The sequence below is a fragment of the Mirounga leonina genome, unplaced genomic scaffold (genome assembly GCF_011800145.1).
Source record: "Mirounga leonina isolate KUSES-001 unplaced genomic scaffold, KU_Mleo_1.0 Mir_168, whole genome shotgun sequence".
Lineage (NCBI taxonomy): Eukaryota > Metazoa > Chordata > Mammalia > Carnivora > Phocidae > Mirounga > Mirounga leonina.
This window is the reverse complement of record NW_023270426.1, coordinates 62,970,866-62,989,189: the sequence shown is the minus strand read 5'-3', so window position 1 is coordinate 62,989,189 and position 18,324 is coordinate 62,970,866. Positions and strand designations below refer to the sequence as shown.

Here is an 18,324-nt window from a genome sequence, read left to right as displayed (position 1 = left end):
GTCAGCCATCACAAAATGGAACTGGAATTGGTCAAACTTGCTGCCAGATTATCTGGGACTGGATAAGATGACCTTCAGCGTACTGCTCAAAAACAGGTAATGAGATTTGTGATTTGGGGGATCTGGTTGGGGGAAAAGGGTATGTATATATATATCCTTTACATATTAGATATATAGAGAGAGACCTATGTGAAAATATACCAAGTATACTTTGTAAATGCTGTTTTTCCATAGTAAGTATTTACAAAAGGCAGTAAAAATTTTTTCTGAGATGAAATTAGTTGGTTTTAGTCTGAATTTTAAATATGTTTGACTTCGTGTGTATAATAGTTTTGCATTGTACACACCAAAATTTATCAACTTGAATGTCATTATAATACTTTGTATTTGTTTATAATCATTTAATGAATGCATACAAAATGCCAAGCCAAATCAACCAGTCTAATCAGGGAAACATATAAGTAAAACTGTCGTGATCGAATTTTTTGCTTTGAAGCCAGTAATTTTGGCACTTTGTTGCTATAGTTTCAGTTACATATTATTTTACACACACACACACACACACCCGCACACCCGGACAATCTAATAAAATGGTAACGTGATTTTAGCTGGGAACCTACACATGTAATTTATTTTGCACTAAAGTATAAATATTTCCTTTGTATTTTGGATCAATTAACATGGATTTTAAAATACTTTAAAGCCTTAACTGAAAACCATAAGGTGTAATCTTTAAAAATTGGATTTCTCTATCTAGTATGACATTTTCATCTAAGATAAATATGTGTGCAACTTTTCTCAAGTATCATTTGTTTGCTTATAGTTCAGTACGAGAAGTATTGTTATATAATCTTTATGATGTAGAATGTATTTCCATATCTTTTTGATACAAAGATTAAATACCATTTTTTCCTGAAAGACAGTAATGACAGTGACATAATATAACTGTCAAATCATCTTTGACAAATCTGGGTGCTTATGAGAAAATATCAAGAGGGGGAGATAGCCAGTGTTTCCCATAATTTCCCAAATGGAGGTTAAAAAAAAAAGGCAGCTTTATTGAGGGTAAAACCTGTCGTTTAAATGTGTGGTCACAATGGTATTCCTAATATTTCACCCCTGAACAAAGCTCTCCTACCCATAATGGACGAAGCTGAACAATCAAGCTGAACAATCTAGCTTTCCCAGCAAGCTTACCACCTGGCAGGCACTAGTTGAGAATGCACTAGATTTGTGCACAAGTCCCCCAGAGCTGCTCCTATCCTCTCCCAAAGTTGCCTGGGAGATGGGAGGTGGGGGTGGTAGAGGAGAAACCAGGTCTCCTGTTGAATCTATGGTTACATAATGTTTACACGATATTATGTGTCTATCTGGAAACAAACTAGTAATGGTAAGTCAGTTTTTTCCTGCTATTTGTAAAAGTTTGAGTTGATGCAGATTAACTGTATTCCATATTACTAAGTTTTTTCAGCTGTAAATTGCTGCTTCTAATCCACTTAATGGTACTTTAGGGGCAACACATCCTTCAAACCTTTCTGTATTTGCTATCTATAATATTCACTTTGAGGTGAATTTGTGTTTTTACAAAATTGCATGTTGTTGTATTTGTGTAAAAACTTTAATCATTTCAGGTAGGACAATGCCTATTAAAGTCTCTTTCCCTGAGAGAGCACGTGCAAGAGTGAGTGGGAGAAAAGAACTCCCACAAATTTAGCCAGATGTAACAGTTCAAAACACTTCTCTTGGGAAAGGGTCATGAATATTTAATAGAAACAGCTAGACTATCACCTTAATAAGAACCTTGGAACTTTAAAGAATGGTATGAAAAGTATTCCACTCCAAACTATTATATACTACAAGCTGCAATGAACATAACTGATCTACCTTAGAAGGATGAGGGACACTTGAGAGTTTTAATTATTTTTTAGTACTTTCCCATTTATTTTAAGAATGTAATTTATGTGACTTGATTAATTGAACAAGTAAGGAAATTGTTATTTTTTCTAAGAGACTCTTGTTGGAACTTACTTGAAAATGCTGATTTTTTTTTTTAAGTAGTGCATTGAGTTTTTGACAACATGGCTATTTAAAAAAATATATTTGACAGTGAGACCACAGAACATTGAGCTTTAGAATGAGAGTTATGGATGTTACCCTACATCCACAAAGTGATATTTCTTATGTACTGTTGGGATTTTGGGAGGTGGGCAGAGCCAAAGAAGAAAACCTAGAGCCGTTCAGCTGAATATGCTCAGTTCTTTTTCTCAAACTCGGCAATTAAACTTGTTCTCTTTTTCTTTCTTTAATTGGTAAGTATGTTTATACTACTCTATCCCTGCACTGTGGTCAAGCGTACATATGGGGATGCAAATGTTGTCTCAGGACATAATGTTAGAAACAATACTGAACTCAAATACACATATATGAAAAAAGTTGAAGAGAAGGGAATCCTTTCTATTCACCTTCTAAATGCTTTTGTGTATGGTCTTCAAATTTTGTATCATAAGCAGACCAAGTGTGGACTTACTCTCTAAAGACCCCAAGCCTGGAGTGAGCCAGACCTCTCTCACCCCCAGAACAGGATGGAGATGGGAAAGCAGGATTCCTGAGTTCTCAGTCCCTATTGTAGGCTTACCTTAGGAAAGTTACCTAAGCTATTTGAGTTTGATTTCTTCGTCTTTAAAATGAACTTGGGGAGCCTGGGCTCAGGTCATGATCTCACAGGGTCCTGGGATCGAGCTCCGCATGGGGCTCCCTGTTCAGCGAGGGATCTGCTTCTCCCTCTGCCTGCAGCTCCCTCCCCCCACCGCTTGTGCTTTCTCTCTCTCTCTCCCTCCCTCTCTCTCAAATAAATAAAATCTTAAAAATAAATAAAATGAAGTAATGATAATTAATGTATCTACTTCATGGAGACTGTTAACATAATCAAGAATGTTAAAGGATATGGCAGTGTTTTTGAAAGTTGAAAATACAACACATGATTTTAAAAATATGCCCATAGCACATAGCGGTTGTATCATTGTCTCCTGGGGTAAGGAGACAATAAAGGTCATTAAGCATTATCAGGGAGCTAGAGGTGGTAGGTGAAGCAGTCAGATTATACCTGATGTCACAGACACTGAGGTTATGTAGCTTCTAGGCTTAAACCAATAGTGAGAGTCAGAGCAAGTGTCAGGACAGAGACCAGGCAGCAGATGTATGACTCTGGAAGACAAATGGTGAGAAAACAGGCAAGAAGGGGAGGGGGCATCTAATAGCCACTGAGCCACTCAGGAGATGCTCAAGAGATGACCATGGGAAGGACAGTGCAGACACATGAGAAAGGAGACATGTGGTGGTATCAACAGTATCTATATCGGAGATAATACTGCTATTTGTTCTGCAAGCTGGTTCTGTGCTGATTCCAAGGACAGAACAAATCTTTTTTTTTTTTTTTAAATTGATTGATTGATTGATTTGAGAGACAGTGAGACAGCAAGCATGAGAGCACGAGTGGGAGGGACAGAGAGAGAGAGAGAGAGGGAGAGAGAATACCAAGCAGACCCCATGCCAAGCTTGGAGCCCATTGCAGGGCTGGGTTCTACGACCCTGAGATCTCGACCTGAGCCAAAACCAAGAGTCTGATGCTTAGCTGGCTGTGCCACCCAAGCGCCCCCAGGACAAATCTTAAAGTGACCTCCTGAGTACTTGGCAGGGATGTGCCCTCCGCTCGTTGTCAGGCCTCATCTCAAAACACCTCTCCCCAATTCATGGTGTCCTGAATTCATTGTCTTCTTCCTGTTGTTTGGATTCTCCAAGCTCTTTTTCATTTTAGGGTCTTTGTACCTGCAGTTCCCTTAGCCCTTCACATGGTTGCTGCCATCTCGTCCATCTGGGGTACGTGTTACCTCCTCACCCATCTGAAGTTACCCTCCAGGCCACCCGAGCATTCTACTCTACTGTGTTTTCTTAATTGAGTTATCACCGTCTGAGATCTTTCTGTTTGGTCGTTGTCTTCCAATCCTGCCTCCCAGGGTAGAATATATACTTCATGGGAGTAGCACCCTACCTGTCTTACTCAAACCATGTCTTCAGTACCTAGAACAGCCGTTGGACACACAATAGGTTTTGAGTAATATTTGTTGAATTAATTAACGGGCAAATGAGGAAGAAGAGTACAGAGAAAAAGTCAGCCCCTGACAGATGAGCACAGAGTTGGCATTCTCTAAATGAGAGGTTGGATCAATAGTCCTGTAGATTGGACAAGTATACTGTGGGAAATCTCAAGTAAAAAAATTTATCTAGGTGCATGTTCATTCTCTTCATTTTCCAAATTTAGATGAAAATCTAGTTAAGCTCTGTGTGTTTAAAATGCCTGTTTTTATTATTATGTGAAGTTTGGCTCAGATTAAAAGCATGAAACACTGGTCTTTATTTTTAATTAACTGATGCAGTTCAAGTCCTAACCTGTTTAGCAACAAAGTCTGTTCTTTATTCCATGATTCAGAAATCTTTTGACATTTGGGTGATAGGGTTTGTATTCATTAAATGATAACTAAAAATACAAGCTGAAAAATTTAAGGTAGAGCTAGCTGACAAAAGTATCTAACCAAGCCTTTGTAAATTTGTGATTTTCAAGGCATTTGGAAAAAAATGTAGTAGCTGAGACCTCAGAGAGAGATCCTGAATATATATTAATGATAGATGTTTTTCAATTTAGAAAGTTTGCCATTGTGGGGAAAAAAGGCTCCTTCGAGGTTCAGAAAATCAACATATATATCAGTTCTACGCCTTTACCTTTAATGCTATGTAAGAGTAAGTACAGTGATTGTACATTGATCTTTTGAATCAGTTTCTTACTATTAGTTTCTTGCTTTCTTTCTCACTCACTTTAAAATAAATCCAGACTAGCGAATGAGACGGTGATTGCATTTGCAGGAGAGTTCACCAGAAGGGACACTGTATATTCCTACATTCGTGGCGAATCTCCAGATTGCCATTTTGATATTGTTTTCTTTGTCACTGGAACAAATTTATGTTGCTTTACCTTATTTATTCCAGACTAATTCCCAAGAATTGTAGTGTTGAAAAGAATCTGTGAATACAGAGGAATGCTATGCTATTTTAACCATCTAAATATACTGCATATGAGTTTGGCTTCGAGTTGAGCAAACACAATTAAATACGATGGCAGGAACAGCAGAAGGGGTGGTGGTGGCAGATTTCAGGCTATCACTTTGGGGCCTTTCCAGGTGGACAATAACCATACATCTGAGAGGAAACAGAGATTAGAAACCATGTTTGAAAAGAGCTGTTGGTTTGTGGAGTTGATTGTTTGCTTTTAATAATAATAATTATTAAAGGACCTTTACGCTGTATCAGATGATAATGTGGGTGCCCTGCGGTGTGCAGAGAGTAGAAAATACTGTCTGTGGCCTCTAACTGCACACGCTGCCCTCGGCAACGTCTGGCCTCAGGCAGCGCCAACATTAACTCGAGGTTTATGGCTGCGCATGGCAGTAAATTCTGGATGCAGCAGCGGGCTGCCTGGTTATGGAGAAACCATAGTTTAAGAAAAAAGGGATGCTGATCTTAGAAATACACACCTCTGAGCCATTACATATATTACATATGCAGTGGCATTCAAATCTGGGTATTTGTCATGCTCTGGCTCCCTAAAACTCCCTTTCCTTCCCGCCTCCCCCAAAAGGCAAGGCCTCAGAGACTCAGTGACTCTCTACCCCGCATCAGTGTGTTCTCAAGCAGGAACAGGCTTCCCTCTCATCCTTAACACCCAAAGCAGCATGTCTGAAGTGTATTTAGGATATAAAAATGTAACACGGTGATCCTCAGGATTTCCAGGAATTCGGGCTTCGGTAAGTGAACGGAATAAGTGAATGGAATAATCCAATACCTGTGTATCATTTTCTATCTGGTAACTTCTATATGTTGTCCTTTATGGTGTGTAAAGTACTTTCCCACAGATCTTCTCTGACCCTCCCAAGAACTAGGTAATAAGAGACAGGTGCCACTGAGGTTGCAAAACATTAAACAACATTCCCAAGGTCAGAGATAATAAGTGGCATCTGGAATTTAAAATGAAGTCTTCTGATTCTGTATCTGGGACTTCATCTACTACACCATATTCCTGGTCAAGATTTTTTTTCCAGTTGCATTGAGATAACGCTTGACACATAACATTGTGTAAGTTTAAGTTGTGCAAGGTGTTGATTTGATACACTTATGTATTGCAAAAATGATCACCACCATAGTGCTAACTAACACCCTCTATCACAGCACATCGTTGCCATAGCCTTTTTGTGGGAGGAGCATTTAAGATGTACTCTCTTAGCAATTTGCAAGTATATAATACAGTAAGAACTATAATCCCCATGCCATACATTAGATCATCATCTTTTAACTGGGAATTTGTACCTTTGGTCAATTTTGTTAATTAGCTGTATGTTCAGAGTAAAACTACTGATGATAATGAAAAGAGCAAACGTGGAGAGCACTTGCCACCTGGCTGGCATAATTTAAGTGAACTGCATACACATATTTAACTATAGATCCTTAAAGTAACCTTACAAATGGGGTACCCTATTACCCTAGTTTTCCTGATAAGGACACTCAGGCACATAGGCACAGAGCACTAAGTGATGGTGCTTCAATCTGGTTCATGTCCGTGTTCCTCACTTCTCTCTGAATTAGAGGGACAGGGTAGTCACAAAGAAGGAAGGGCAGGTTGGAGACTGTGGCTAGAGGCTGAGAAAGACATTATACATCACAAATATAAAAGATATTCACAAGGAAGCTTGGGGGCTTGTTTAAGTCTGTTCCTACGTTGCATAAAAGTTAGGTACGATATGTTCTCTTTGAAGACAGTGTGGCCCAGGTATTCTTTAGGTGGAGAGGAGCAATGCTTACCATTCTTTCAGAGTCAGTGTGTCTTTTCAAATCCTCCAAGCAGATGCCAGATAGGATGAGAGGTGCAAGAAGTTTTTCGGGAGAGCTGCCCATGAAGGATAAAGTGGAGAGGGAAGGGGTAGGAAAGTGAACCTTCAGACCAAGTTGCTGATCTGATAGCTGTGAAAGGAGACGGGGGAGGAGGGTTGGGTAGAAAGAGTTGTGGGAAGCAGGGTAGGTCTAAGAAGGTTTGACAAAGCCAACGAGAACTCCATGACCGAAGGTCACATGCTGGAAGAGTCTCGTGTCCTGCAAGAATGGGCTGGCCCTAGTACCTCCATTGTTCTCAGACACTGGCAAAAGTCTGCTTGGGAGAAGCATGACCTGAGCACACGGTAGATGCAGGGGAATGACAGCTTAGGGACAGTGGTCCCTGTGCTAACCGTAGCAGGAGATGTGGGTGGCGCCTTTCCCCCTGGCTACAGTAGTGGGGATGCAAACGGTGGTACTCTGGTATGTGAGAGGTTATATGTGTATGTGTTGTGTAAGTTAATAGGAATGTGATTTAAATAGATGTCTCCATTACTTTAGGGAAGTAGAAAACAGACTACCTAAATAAATAGGTTAAATGCTATTGACAGGAATACAGAATTGGCAACATTTTGATGAAAGGAAGGTATAATAATTTTCTCAAAAGCAGCTATGGGAGAATTTTTCACTTGTCAAGTTGAACCAAAATTCACTTTGTAATGAATTTTCACCTACCTAATTATACATTCACATACTGGCACTTTGGAGTTCTTACAATATATCAGAAGCTATTAAAAACTTTCTTGTATGGAGTACATTCTTTTTTCAATGACTGTTCTTTAAGTCATTCCCCTGTCAAATTCTGTTCAGACCCCAAAGACTCTGTGATGTTTTTCTACAAAAAGTCTTAGCATAGGTTCAGCCAGGAGTAGCTGTCATAGACCCATTGATTCATTTTGACTGAAGATGAAAATACCACCGACTACTTTTTAGGCTTATTTGTCACCATACAGTATTTCTGTTTATGTTACTATATCAACATAAAGACAGGAAATGATCTCTTTGGAAATATTTTCACTAAGACATAATTATGAGAGAAATTTAAATGTTTACTAAATATAATGAAATATAACAAATCTGAACAACTAATGTTCACTTTATATATTATTTCAGTACTTCTGTGATCTGTTGTATATGAAACTAGTTAGGATACCTATAATGCGTTCTTATATTGTAAATGAAATTCTCACCTTTATGTCCCCTGAGGATACAGCTCTAAATTTGATCCCAGCCCCCCCAAATAGGAGATCTGGTAAAAAAAAAAAAATTAAATCAAGATATTTTTGTATCCAGAATATTTGCATTAATATAACTTTGAAATTTATTTTGTAATAAATTATAAGCAATACATACACATGTACTATTTCAAATGGTAGAGGAAGATAAGAAATAGAAAAGCTCCCCTCACAGAAATCCCATTCGCTTGTAATCATTTGAACCATTTCTGTTTTTATTTCTTTCAGTTGACAAATCTAAGGGATATGCTCTACCACTAATTTTTTAGAAACTAACAACTTAGTATTACTGATTCCTTGTGATGAAAAATACAGAATTTAAGTTACATTACCTCTTCCTATCCCCTCCTCTTCAAGCTCTGCTAATAAAATTTAATTTTAGCTCTTCCATTGGTCACTTTTATGTCATATGTTAAAACCTCTATTTTTAAATTGATTTGTTCTTTATATATATATATATATGTATTTTTATTTGACATAAGATAAAATTCACTCCTGGCGTGTAGTTCTGAGTTGAAACATGCATAAAATTGTTTAATAAGCATCACTATCAAAATCACCCAAGAAGATTCCCTTGTAGTCAATTTCTCTCCCATCTCAATCCCTGGCAACCAATGACTTGTTTTCTGTCCTTAAGGTTTTCTTCTTTCAGGAATGTCATAGTAATAGAATTCTATATTATGTCACTTTTTCAATCTGGCTTCTTCTACTCAGCATGATAGATTTGAAATTCCTCCCAGTTGTCTGCTCTTCTTACTGTAGAATATTATAGTCCATTGTAAGATGTTCCATTGTTGGTTGATCCATTTACCTGTTAAAGGACATTTCGGTTGTTTGCAGTATTTGGTGATTGTGAGTAAAGCCTCTGTAACCTCTGTAACCTTCTGTGTGGGTTTTTCATGAACATAGGTTTTTATCTCACTTGGGTAATACATAGAAATGGGAATGCTGGGTTGTGTAGTGCATTTACGTTCAACTTTGTAAAGAAATTGTGTCTTCCTGTGTTTTATGCTGCCTAGGAGAAATTTGATGCCAAAAGGATTCTTTCCCCCTTTTTGTCTCCCTGGATGCTTTTTTTTTTTTTTTTAATTCGTCATCAACCCCACCCTTCCCACCACCCCTGTCATTCTGAAATGAGATCGTGTCTATGTGTGAGTCTTTGGTTTCTCTTGGCGTTGAGTAGCCCCTTCAATATTGTGATTTCCTTGATTTTTTTTTCTTGTTTTTGATTATTCCCTCTGCCCCCATCCCCAGTTACATCTATATCCCTTTCTGGCATTCCTCTTAAGACAGGTGTTCTGATTTATTCTTTCCTCGGATATTGCTACAGGCTTCCTGGCCATGGTCCTCCTGTTCTCACACTCTCCATATCCTTTCCACCTTTTTTCCTGCAGCTAACTCATTTGTTTCTGTGGCTTTAAGGAATTATCCTAGGTCTCAACATCAGATGCCTTCAGGCCTGGGCAAATAATATAAATTTGTGAAGGCAAGGTATAATACAATAGGGGGAGGTAAGAGTATACCTAAGGGAAAACATCCAAATTTTATTTTTCAAAAATGTTCTGTTAGCTAAAAAGGGCCAGTCCTCAGAATGGATTAGGCCCACCAACGTGAATCTCTAAAGCTATGCTGTGGAGTCCTCTGTAGCTCCAGTTGTAATTGTTCAGTAAGACTCCAGGTCACATACACTTAGATTGTCACTGTAATAATAATGTAATAACTCTCACCTCCTCTAGAAGGCCTAACATCATAATTACTTTCATCTGAAAACTGTCTCCTCTTGAGAGTTGCGTGATTTCTACTGGTGGCACTAACATTTTTCCAGCCTCAGCCTAGGAATCTTGAATGGCTTTGCAAAGTTTCCATCTCCCATCATCTGTGTTGTTGGACGGCAGAAGCCCGCTAGTCCACCCGTTTCTTACACCGTCACTTTCTATCCCCCAGCGCTGCCACTCTCAAATCCAGAGCCCCACCCGCTGATGGTAGATCACCTGCTTACCCTCGCCTTGACTTCCAGTCCATTGATCTCTGCTGGATTAATGTGTTTTTCTCCTTAACATTTTCCATCATTATCAAAACCAATTGAAAATAGCATTATCATTTTAGGACACAGAAATAGCGTGTTTATAATTTAATGCCACCACCTTGGTTCAGCTCTTTTCTCCCAGTTCCCTTTATATGTACACAGCAAAGACCTCCTTTTGCACCTCGCCACAAGGAATCTACATTTACCATCGCAGGTTCTATGTTTTCACCAGACTATTTTTTGTCATTCATCGATGCAAAGATGTAATTTTTATTTTGAATGACTTAGAGCATTATGCCAAATTATCACAGCACAATTTAGCCACTCCGGATTCTTGGTTGGTTTTGTTTTTCCATGTTACACTGCCATGTAGGTGTAGATTACTTCCTGACGCTGATAGAATAGAGGTGGGAAATAAAAAGACACAAGCAAACTTGTATTACAAATCACCAAATATTCAAAGTGATAAAAGCTAGAGTGAAATATATAGAAATATATTCTGCTTTGAAACTTAATGGTGGCTCCACATTGCCTACTGCACCAAACCCAAACTCCTGAGCCCCGATTTCAGAGCCTCCTTCATCTGGTGTTTCCATTATTTCCTTTATAATCCCACCATCCCTTTGCCCATTCTGGAGCGTGGCAACCTGTGGTTCAAGTCTTTCTCTACTAGTCTCCTTTCTCTTACCTGCATGATAGAGATCATAGCAGCACATTCTTTTTGAATGGGCAGATCAAAAAAAACCCCAGCAAGTTTTTAGCACAAAGCCTGGAACACAGGAGATGCTCTATAAATATTAGTTAAAACTGTTTTTAGCTATTGTTCAGCTCTCTTCTTTGCACAAGCCAGAGTAAGGTAAAGCAAAAACATGTGGCCAGGGATAAAATAGTAAGGCACAACCCAAGCATCCAGATAACTGTAAAATGAGGGAAGGGAGGACCAAGGAGAAAAAACAGAAATGAGAAAAGAGAGGTATAGAACACTATTAGGTGTTGGCTGTGCGATGCATGTTCAAGGCAGAAGGTAAGCTGAGGAAGCTGAAGCCTGGTTATTCATGAATCTGAGGCAGGACAGGTATGCCCAGAAAGGGCCAATATTTAACGGTCAGTCAATCAGTGAGTCTGTATACCAGTTCCTGTTTTCAGCTGTGGACTTTGAGTTACTCAGAAATCAAGATCTAGACATGGGGTCTGAGTCGAGTGTTCCAGCATCCATGATGAAACTTGATCTGGACATTTGTTCTGAGGGACAGAGACACCCCCCCCCCCATTGCCTGACCAGGACTGAAGTTCACCCCAGATCACTGATAGACTGGAGGCTCTGGATGAGAAGACTGATAGAGCCGGAATAGGAGAATGACTCTTGGGAACTTAAGCACTTCCTGGTATATCTGTGTCACTGATGTCTGCACCTTTTTCTGGGTTTCTCCCTTGTGCTCCCCTTGACCGTCACCCCCACGTCTGCCCTTCACCTGCTGAGGTCCACCATCAAGCCCCTCTCCAGGCTCAGAGATCTCAAAAATCCCCCATTTTCCAAATTCCCAGGGCATTTATAGACCGTTACACATGTTAACATCCAGCATGTGCCACCCTAAATGTTCTCTAATGTTTTTCAGTTTTCTGTCTCCCCGGATGGACAGTCAGCACCCGGAGAGCAGGCCGCTTGGACTCTTCTCGCTTGACGCTTGCACTGTTAGGTTCAGTGTTCGGAGCGTGGGGCTGTGCAGGTCATGCTTTTTGGCTCCTAGTCTCAGTTTACTGTTTTGGAATGACTGTCCTTTGCTTTTAGGCCTTTCTGAGGTAAGGAAGGGATCGGCAATCAGAAAGAGGCTTTGTTAATTCATTTATTAAAAACTTCATTAAACTATTTTAAATTACATATATGCTCAGGAGAAGTGAATAATATGGACATTGTGGAAAGTAAAAGTCACTAATCCTTTGCTCTGCCTCACCATGTACCTTGTAATTCCACTACCTGAGGTAACACATCTGTCCTTTTCTCTCATTTCCATTTAAATCTTAAAATAACCTTCAAGGATTAAGTCATCATTCTGAATAGAATCTTTTTTTTTTAAAGATTTTATTTATTTATCTGAGAGAGAGAATGGGAGACAGAGAGCATGAGAGGGGGGAGGGGCAGAGGGAGAAGGAGACTCCCCGCTGAGCAGGGAGCCTGATGTGGGACTTGATCCTGGGACTCCAGAATCATGACCTGAGCCGAAGGCAGTTGCTTAACCAACTGAGCCACCCAGGCGCCCCTCTGAATAGATTCTTAAAAGAAAAAAATATCAGGATGAATATTGTGATTTAGAAAAAAGGTAAAAAGAGAGTATTCTAGGTTTCTGTAAAATGAAAGTTTTTAAAGCCACAGAGATATACAGGATTTAGTGATTGACCTGGAAGCTGGTGATTCCCTTACTGTCAAATAGTTGATAACTCCAAATTAATCAATTAAAACCTATAAATAGAGTCCCAGGATGAAAGAATTGGTCTGTCTTTGGAAAGGAGTCAGCAACCTGATTAAGGTTTTGTTGTTTACCTGTCTCACTTGCCCAGTAGGCTCTCTTCATCAGGATTATGTTTTTGCTGCATTTGTGCATCTGATTCAGCCCAAAGCCAGTGATGGACATCTACTTGTCCATTTCAACAATCACATCTCTAAAGGACTTACAGGTAGTCAGGACTCCCTGGAAATAGGTAACTTTGGATACAGGACAACCCAGACTCTCGTTACTTCATTATGCAGACAATACATTTGGCAGCAAATGAAAGTAAGGTATCCTATAACCCACAGACTACACTGGGTTGATTATAAGAACACTTCCATCCCATTATGCAGTCCAGCAAGACTTTGAGTAAATAGACGGATCTGTGACTGTTTGTTCATTCATCCATCCATCAAACATTCTAGGCACAGCAGATAAAGAAATGAGCCAGACACAGCCCCTGCTGTCAGGGAACTCAGAATCGAGTGGAGAAGACAGACTAAAAAACCAGGGGCTAGGGCTATCCTAGAGGTTCATGCAAGTTACCAGAGAACTAGAGTGAAAGATGGCAGAGCTCACTTGAATGCTGGAGCAGTCGGGAAATATACCCAGGACATGGTGATACTTAAGCTGTGTGTTGACAGTTGGACCTGAGTCAGCCAGGTAGCCAAAGTGAGAGGCAGTCTAAAGAGAGGGTTTGAGGTGGATAGTACCACAACAGAGATAGTTTGGCTCAAGTAATGGTCTCTCCACTGCATCTTTCATTTTAAAATCAATTCTGTTCATGACATTTAGGCACAATGAATGGTAGGCTGCTTAGGACAAAGTCAGATGCTGAATTCAGTGAGGGGTGGTACGGGGAGAAAGGGGCACCTGTCCTATTTAGGCTTATCACTGGAGAATACCAAGAGCTGCAGCCTCTTTCTTAGTGAATTCTTGGCCTTGCCCGACCCTGAAGGTTTTCAGGCATGTGTAAGCAATTGCAGGGCCTGTGTAATTCATAGATCAAATGGCCTTGTAGTCTGTCACTAAAATTCTATTTGCCTTCCATTTATATGGCTTGGATGGGACTTACCTTCATGAGGGCACTCTTGGTACATGATTAATGGCTCTTCAGACAAGTTATGCTAGTTTAATAGTGGCCTTGGTCAACTATGAGAGGTGCACCTGATTTGTCTTGCTCTTAATCTCTCCGTGTACTTGCAGCTTGTCCTGGGGCTGCATGCTGTTCTTCAGGGCTTCAGTTTCTCCGTGGAGGGTAGAATTGCCTGACAGTGATGGGAACACCCAAGAGAGGTAGTGATGCCTCTGACTCAGCATGTTCAGGTTTGTTGCTGTGAATGGGCTGGTCTGAGATGGCCTCAGCGACATTTCTAGACCCCAAAGGGTTTCTGGAGCAGAAATGAAGTGCAGTTACTTCCCAATTAATTGTTCAGTTTCTCTTCATTTAGCAAATAATCTAACAGATTTTAGGACGGAAATTGGATTGTTAGCGAGTATGTGCATGTCAGCTATGGATATCTGTTCAGAACGACTCTGCGAATGTGGATGATATGTGTGATGTTAATGCATTCGTTGGAAATAATGTTATTTTTCACAAAGTAAAAACATTCGTAATTTTGCTACAAGGGAGAATATTTGCTTCCTCTCACACATTTTATTTAATAATTTTACTTCTTTAAAAGCAAAACAGCACACAATTTGAAAATGAAATTTCCCCAAAGTGTTCAGTTTGCTAATATGTTTTTCATTTTCTTCATTATGCTATAGTGGAATGTTGCCATACTTTGAAATGTGCAACTTATCTCCCTGGAAGCAGCAGATGGTGTGACTAGTGTGTCTTTTGGAACAGGATTTATCCTGAGAGATGGCATCTAGCACTGGGTGAGAGATCGCCCTGTCCTCAAAGAGCATTGACTCCCACCCTAATTACCTCATTACAACATTTATGTTAATTATTATTTTTAAATATGAAAAACCTTCAAAAATGAGAAGGCTCTGGCTCTTTTTAAAACTTCCTTCTTCTTAGCTTATGTAAGAAAACACTTTATGTAAAAACTATCTGCGTTTCAATTACATTTGCAAGTGTTTTCTCTCATTGCCTCACTGCTAGAGGACCAGCTGACCTCTTGGGCAGGACTTGATTTTAATGCTATTTCCACCCTAATTTGTGATCTGGTCTTTAGCTTTGGAAGCCTGACCGTTTCATTTCACATAGGAATATTGGCTCACACTAACCAAACTCAACAGAGACTTTTGTAAAATCCAGAGCTCCATTTTACTAATGTACAGTGAAAAATACAACTTCAAGCAGATCTGGTAATTCTCTCCCTCGAGGTGAATTGACATCAGAAGCTGGGTCATGACAAAAAGGTTTATTTGGGGAGTAGAAGTAGGCCATCCCTCCATGAAGCTATGCCTGCCATTAGGGCCTATTCACATGCTTTGAGTCATGGTGTCCTTGCTTCTGCACTGTGCTAACAATTTTTTATTTTTTCTGGACATTTTTAGTAACCTGCTGGACTACTCTGTTACATCATCTCTTTAAAAAGAACAGTGTAGAGGAGGAAAGACTTCCTTCCCCTCTACCCTCCTAGGTTTGATAGTTGGGTCTATGAAATAAACTGACAACAGGTAGGTTAACGGGAGAAAAGATATACACATGTATTAATTTTTAATATTAGTGTTCATGGGGGCATTATGGGGAAAAATGTGAATACCTCAAAAATGGTGAGATTTGCGACCTTACATACCATCTTAATATAGGGGAAGGGAGGAGGGAAATTTAGGCCACTTAGGAAAGATGAATGGGCCCTTACAGGAATAGATGGGAGGTATGATAGTTGGTGACATAGTTTGTCTGGGGATAGTGTCAACTTCTAGTCTCTTTTATGACAAGAATCAATCTTCTCTGGTTGATGAAACTCTCCTGGATGGGATCTATGACAACTGAGTTTCTTTTGGAGGACCCGTCTTTAGACAGAGAAGGGTTGTCCAGGGAAAGCCCCTCCCCACATCTGCTGTTTTTCAAGTGTTTTCAGTTCAAAACAATCAATGTACCAAAGTGGCTTATTTTTGGGTGGCATGTCCTAAAGTCTTAAAAGGGCTAATAAGCACTTAACTCCCAAAGAGAAAATAGTTTTATCTTGAGTCCAGGAGGGTAGCTTTTTGCTTGTTTGTTTGTTCCCTCTAGTGCTGTAATCATTGAGCAATGTCTGCCACAGACAGAGGGGAATGAGAGCTTCGTGACGGAAGTTTGTTCACTTTGACTTAACTCCTACCTTTATTATATAGAATACTCTGATTAGTATTTAAGAACAGCATTCTGCACCCTTGGAAGTTATTTGAAAACATCCTTTTAAAGCTAGATGAAATCTTAATTTTCTCATTTTATAGGTCAGAATGCGTTTGTCTTGAGGGACTTACTGAAGTCTTGGAGCGGGCTGAGCAATGACTCAAGCCCAGGGTTTCTGACTAATGGCCCCGCATGTTTTCTTATAAACCATAATAGGCCTAAGAATCCCAAAGACTGATGATTCCCTTTCTAACTTAATTTGAAAAATCTCTTTTCTCTGGTAGGATTAAATTTTTTTATCCTTTGAAGTCAACAAAATAAACAGAGTTATTATACAGAGCAGTAGTACTTAATCTTGGATACACTTTAGAATTATTTGGGAAGTAATAAAAAGCAAAACAAAACACAATACCAGGCGTCCGCCTGATCAATTAAATTCGAATCCCTGGGGCAGGGCACAGTTACTGATACTCCAAAAAGTTTTCCATGTGATATAACTGTGTAGCTAGGATAATTGAAATAATTGATAGAACTATTTGAAAATTTGTTGAAATAATCAAGCACTTAGTAAATACTTAAAAAGTCATTGTTGACATTAAGTTGTTGAAGGAATCAATATTTTTGCCAGCCAAAATCAGTTTTTCCAAATAAAAATCACAGTTAGAAATTAAGATTAGTAGAGTACTAAATATTTTCCATTCCAAAATTCTAAATACAGGCATCAAATAGGAAATTGGAAAAATAGCTATGACTGTGATGATAATGATGAATTATTCTCAGATTATCCTGTGGTAAAAATAAAGGAAAATATTCCTTTTCGTATTTTGGGTAAGATGCATAGAAATAGTATTCACTCTTTATTCGATCAGTTTCAATTTCAGTTGAATGGAAACATGGTGGTAGAGATATGAATAAGTGCAATAGAAAATATGCAATTGTGCCCTTCCAGTTCAGAGGACTCTTCACTGATAATGTGTACGGTGATGTAAAAGTAGTTAATACCACGAATCAGAAAATAGTAATTGCTAGAATGGAAACTTTTGGTTCTTCACTGCTCATTTTTTATCAGTTGTACTGGGAGTGTTGTGATTCCATCTGCCACTTAAAGATAGCTAACCCTTTATACTCTGTATGTAGCTACTAGAAGGGAATGCTGGTCCAAAATCCAAAATAAAGAACAGCAGGTATTTAGCTTTAAAATGAAATTTAGTATTTATTTAAGTATTACTGATGTTTGGAACATTCATAGGGCTTCCAAAAAAAAAAAAATGAAGCTATAATATGCAACCCTGAAGAGAAAAAGTTTCACATCAGATATGTTTCCTTAATTTCCCACTACTTTACCCTGTGCTAGACTGTTTATGCAGTCGACCTCCAGTTATCTGCTCTTTGAGTTCTGTCATTTTCTCCCTCTCCCTCTCTCCCTACCTCGTCCTCTCTCTCTCTCTCTCCACCACTTCTTCTCTCCTTCCCCTTTCTTCTCTAGTTCACATTTTGTTGGCTTTTCAATCTCTAAAGCAAGATTGCGGAGAAAGCATTTGCCGTGCTGCCTTGCACTCAAGAAGTTGCAAGATTATTACCCACACTTAAAGTGGACCAACCAAAGCTGAAGAACTTAAAACAAGACTCTCAAGTTTCCCAATTAGATTAACCACTTACTGATAATCAGAGTTAAATGGCTGTCCGGTCACGAACTAGAAGCTTCCCAGGTCTGGTGAAAATATATACTGTGTCTTGCATAAGAGGTGGCATTGTAGAGAGCCCTCTTACAGCACAGAGAATTCAGAGTTCTCACTCTAAAAGTTGACACTGAAATGTGTCATTGAGGACAGCTTTTCTTGTGTTACTCTTTGGAGTGGCAGGTTATGACAAAACTATATTCATGTTACTTGAATACATCTTTTGTCTAGTCTTACATGCTTTTTGACTTGTCTAGAAAATGACATATTGTGGTTTTCACTAGCTTTAACCAGGTGTGATTTTCTTATGGAAGATACCTCAGCAGGACTGCAGTTTAAGGCGAATAAACCAGTGAAGCTCAGAAAGGCCATAGCCCTCCTTCAGATGGTAGCAATGAGCTGAAAGACTCATTAATCAACCACGGACTCACAGGTGTGATGGCTTGCCTACCAACTGCCAACAGACTGTGAAAGTCACATCAGACAGGCTAAACTGTCAAAGTAGACCCATCCAGAAACATTTTAACGGAGCAAAAGTCCAACTCTTTTGTCTTAAAGATGTGATTTTGAAATGGTAAATTTCCTCCAAACCTTTTATAAAATGTTTATCTTATTTCATAAAATGCAA

At 39.3% G+C, this 18,324-nt stretch overlaps 1 protein-coding gene across 1 annotated transcript in view; it reads left to right on the top strand.

Annotated features, from left to right (window-relative positions):
* The window catches only part of KIAA0825 (KIAA0825 ortholog), a 399,584-nt gene that overhangs the window by 198,253 nt on the left and 183,007 nt on the right, over nt 1-18,324 (top strand). Inside the window, exon 20 of the mRNA XM_035014870.1 lies at nt 2-96. Coding sequence (XP_034870761.1) covers nt 2-96 — 95 coding nt within the window. The remainder of the gene's footprint in view (nt 1; nt 97-18,324) is intronic.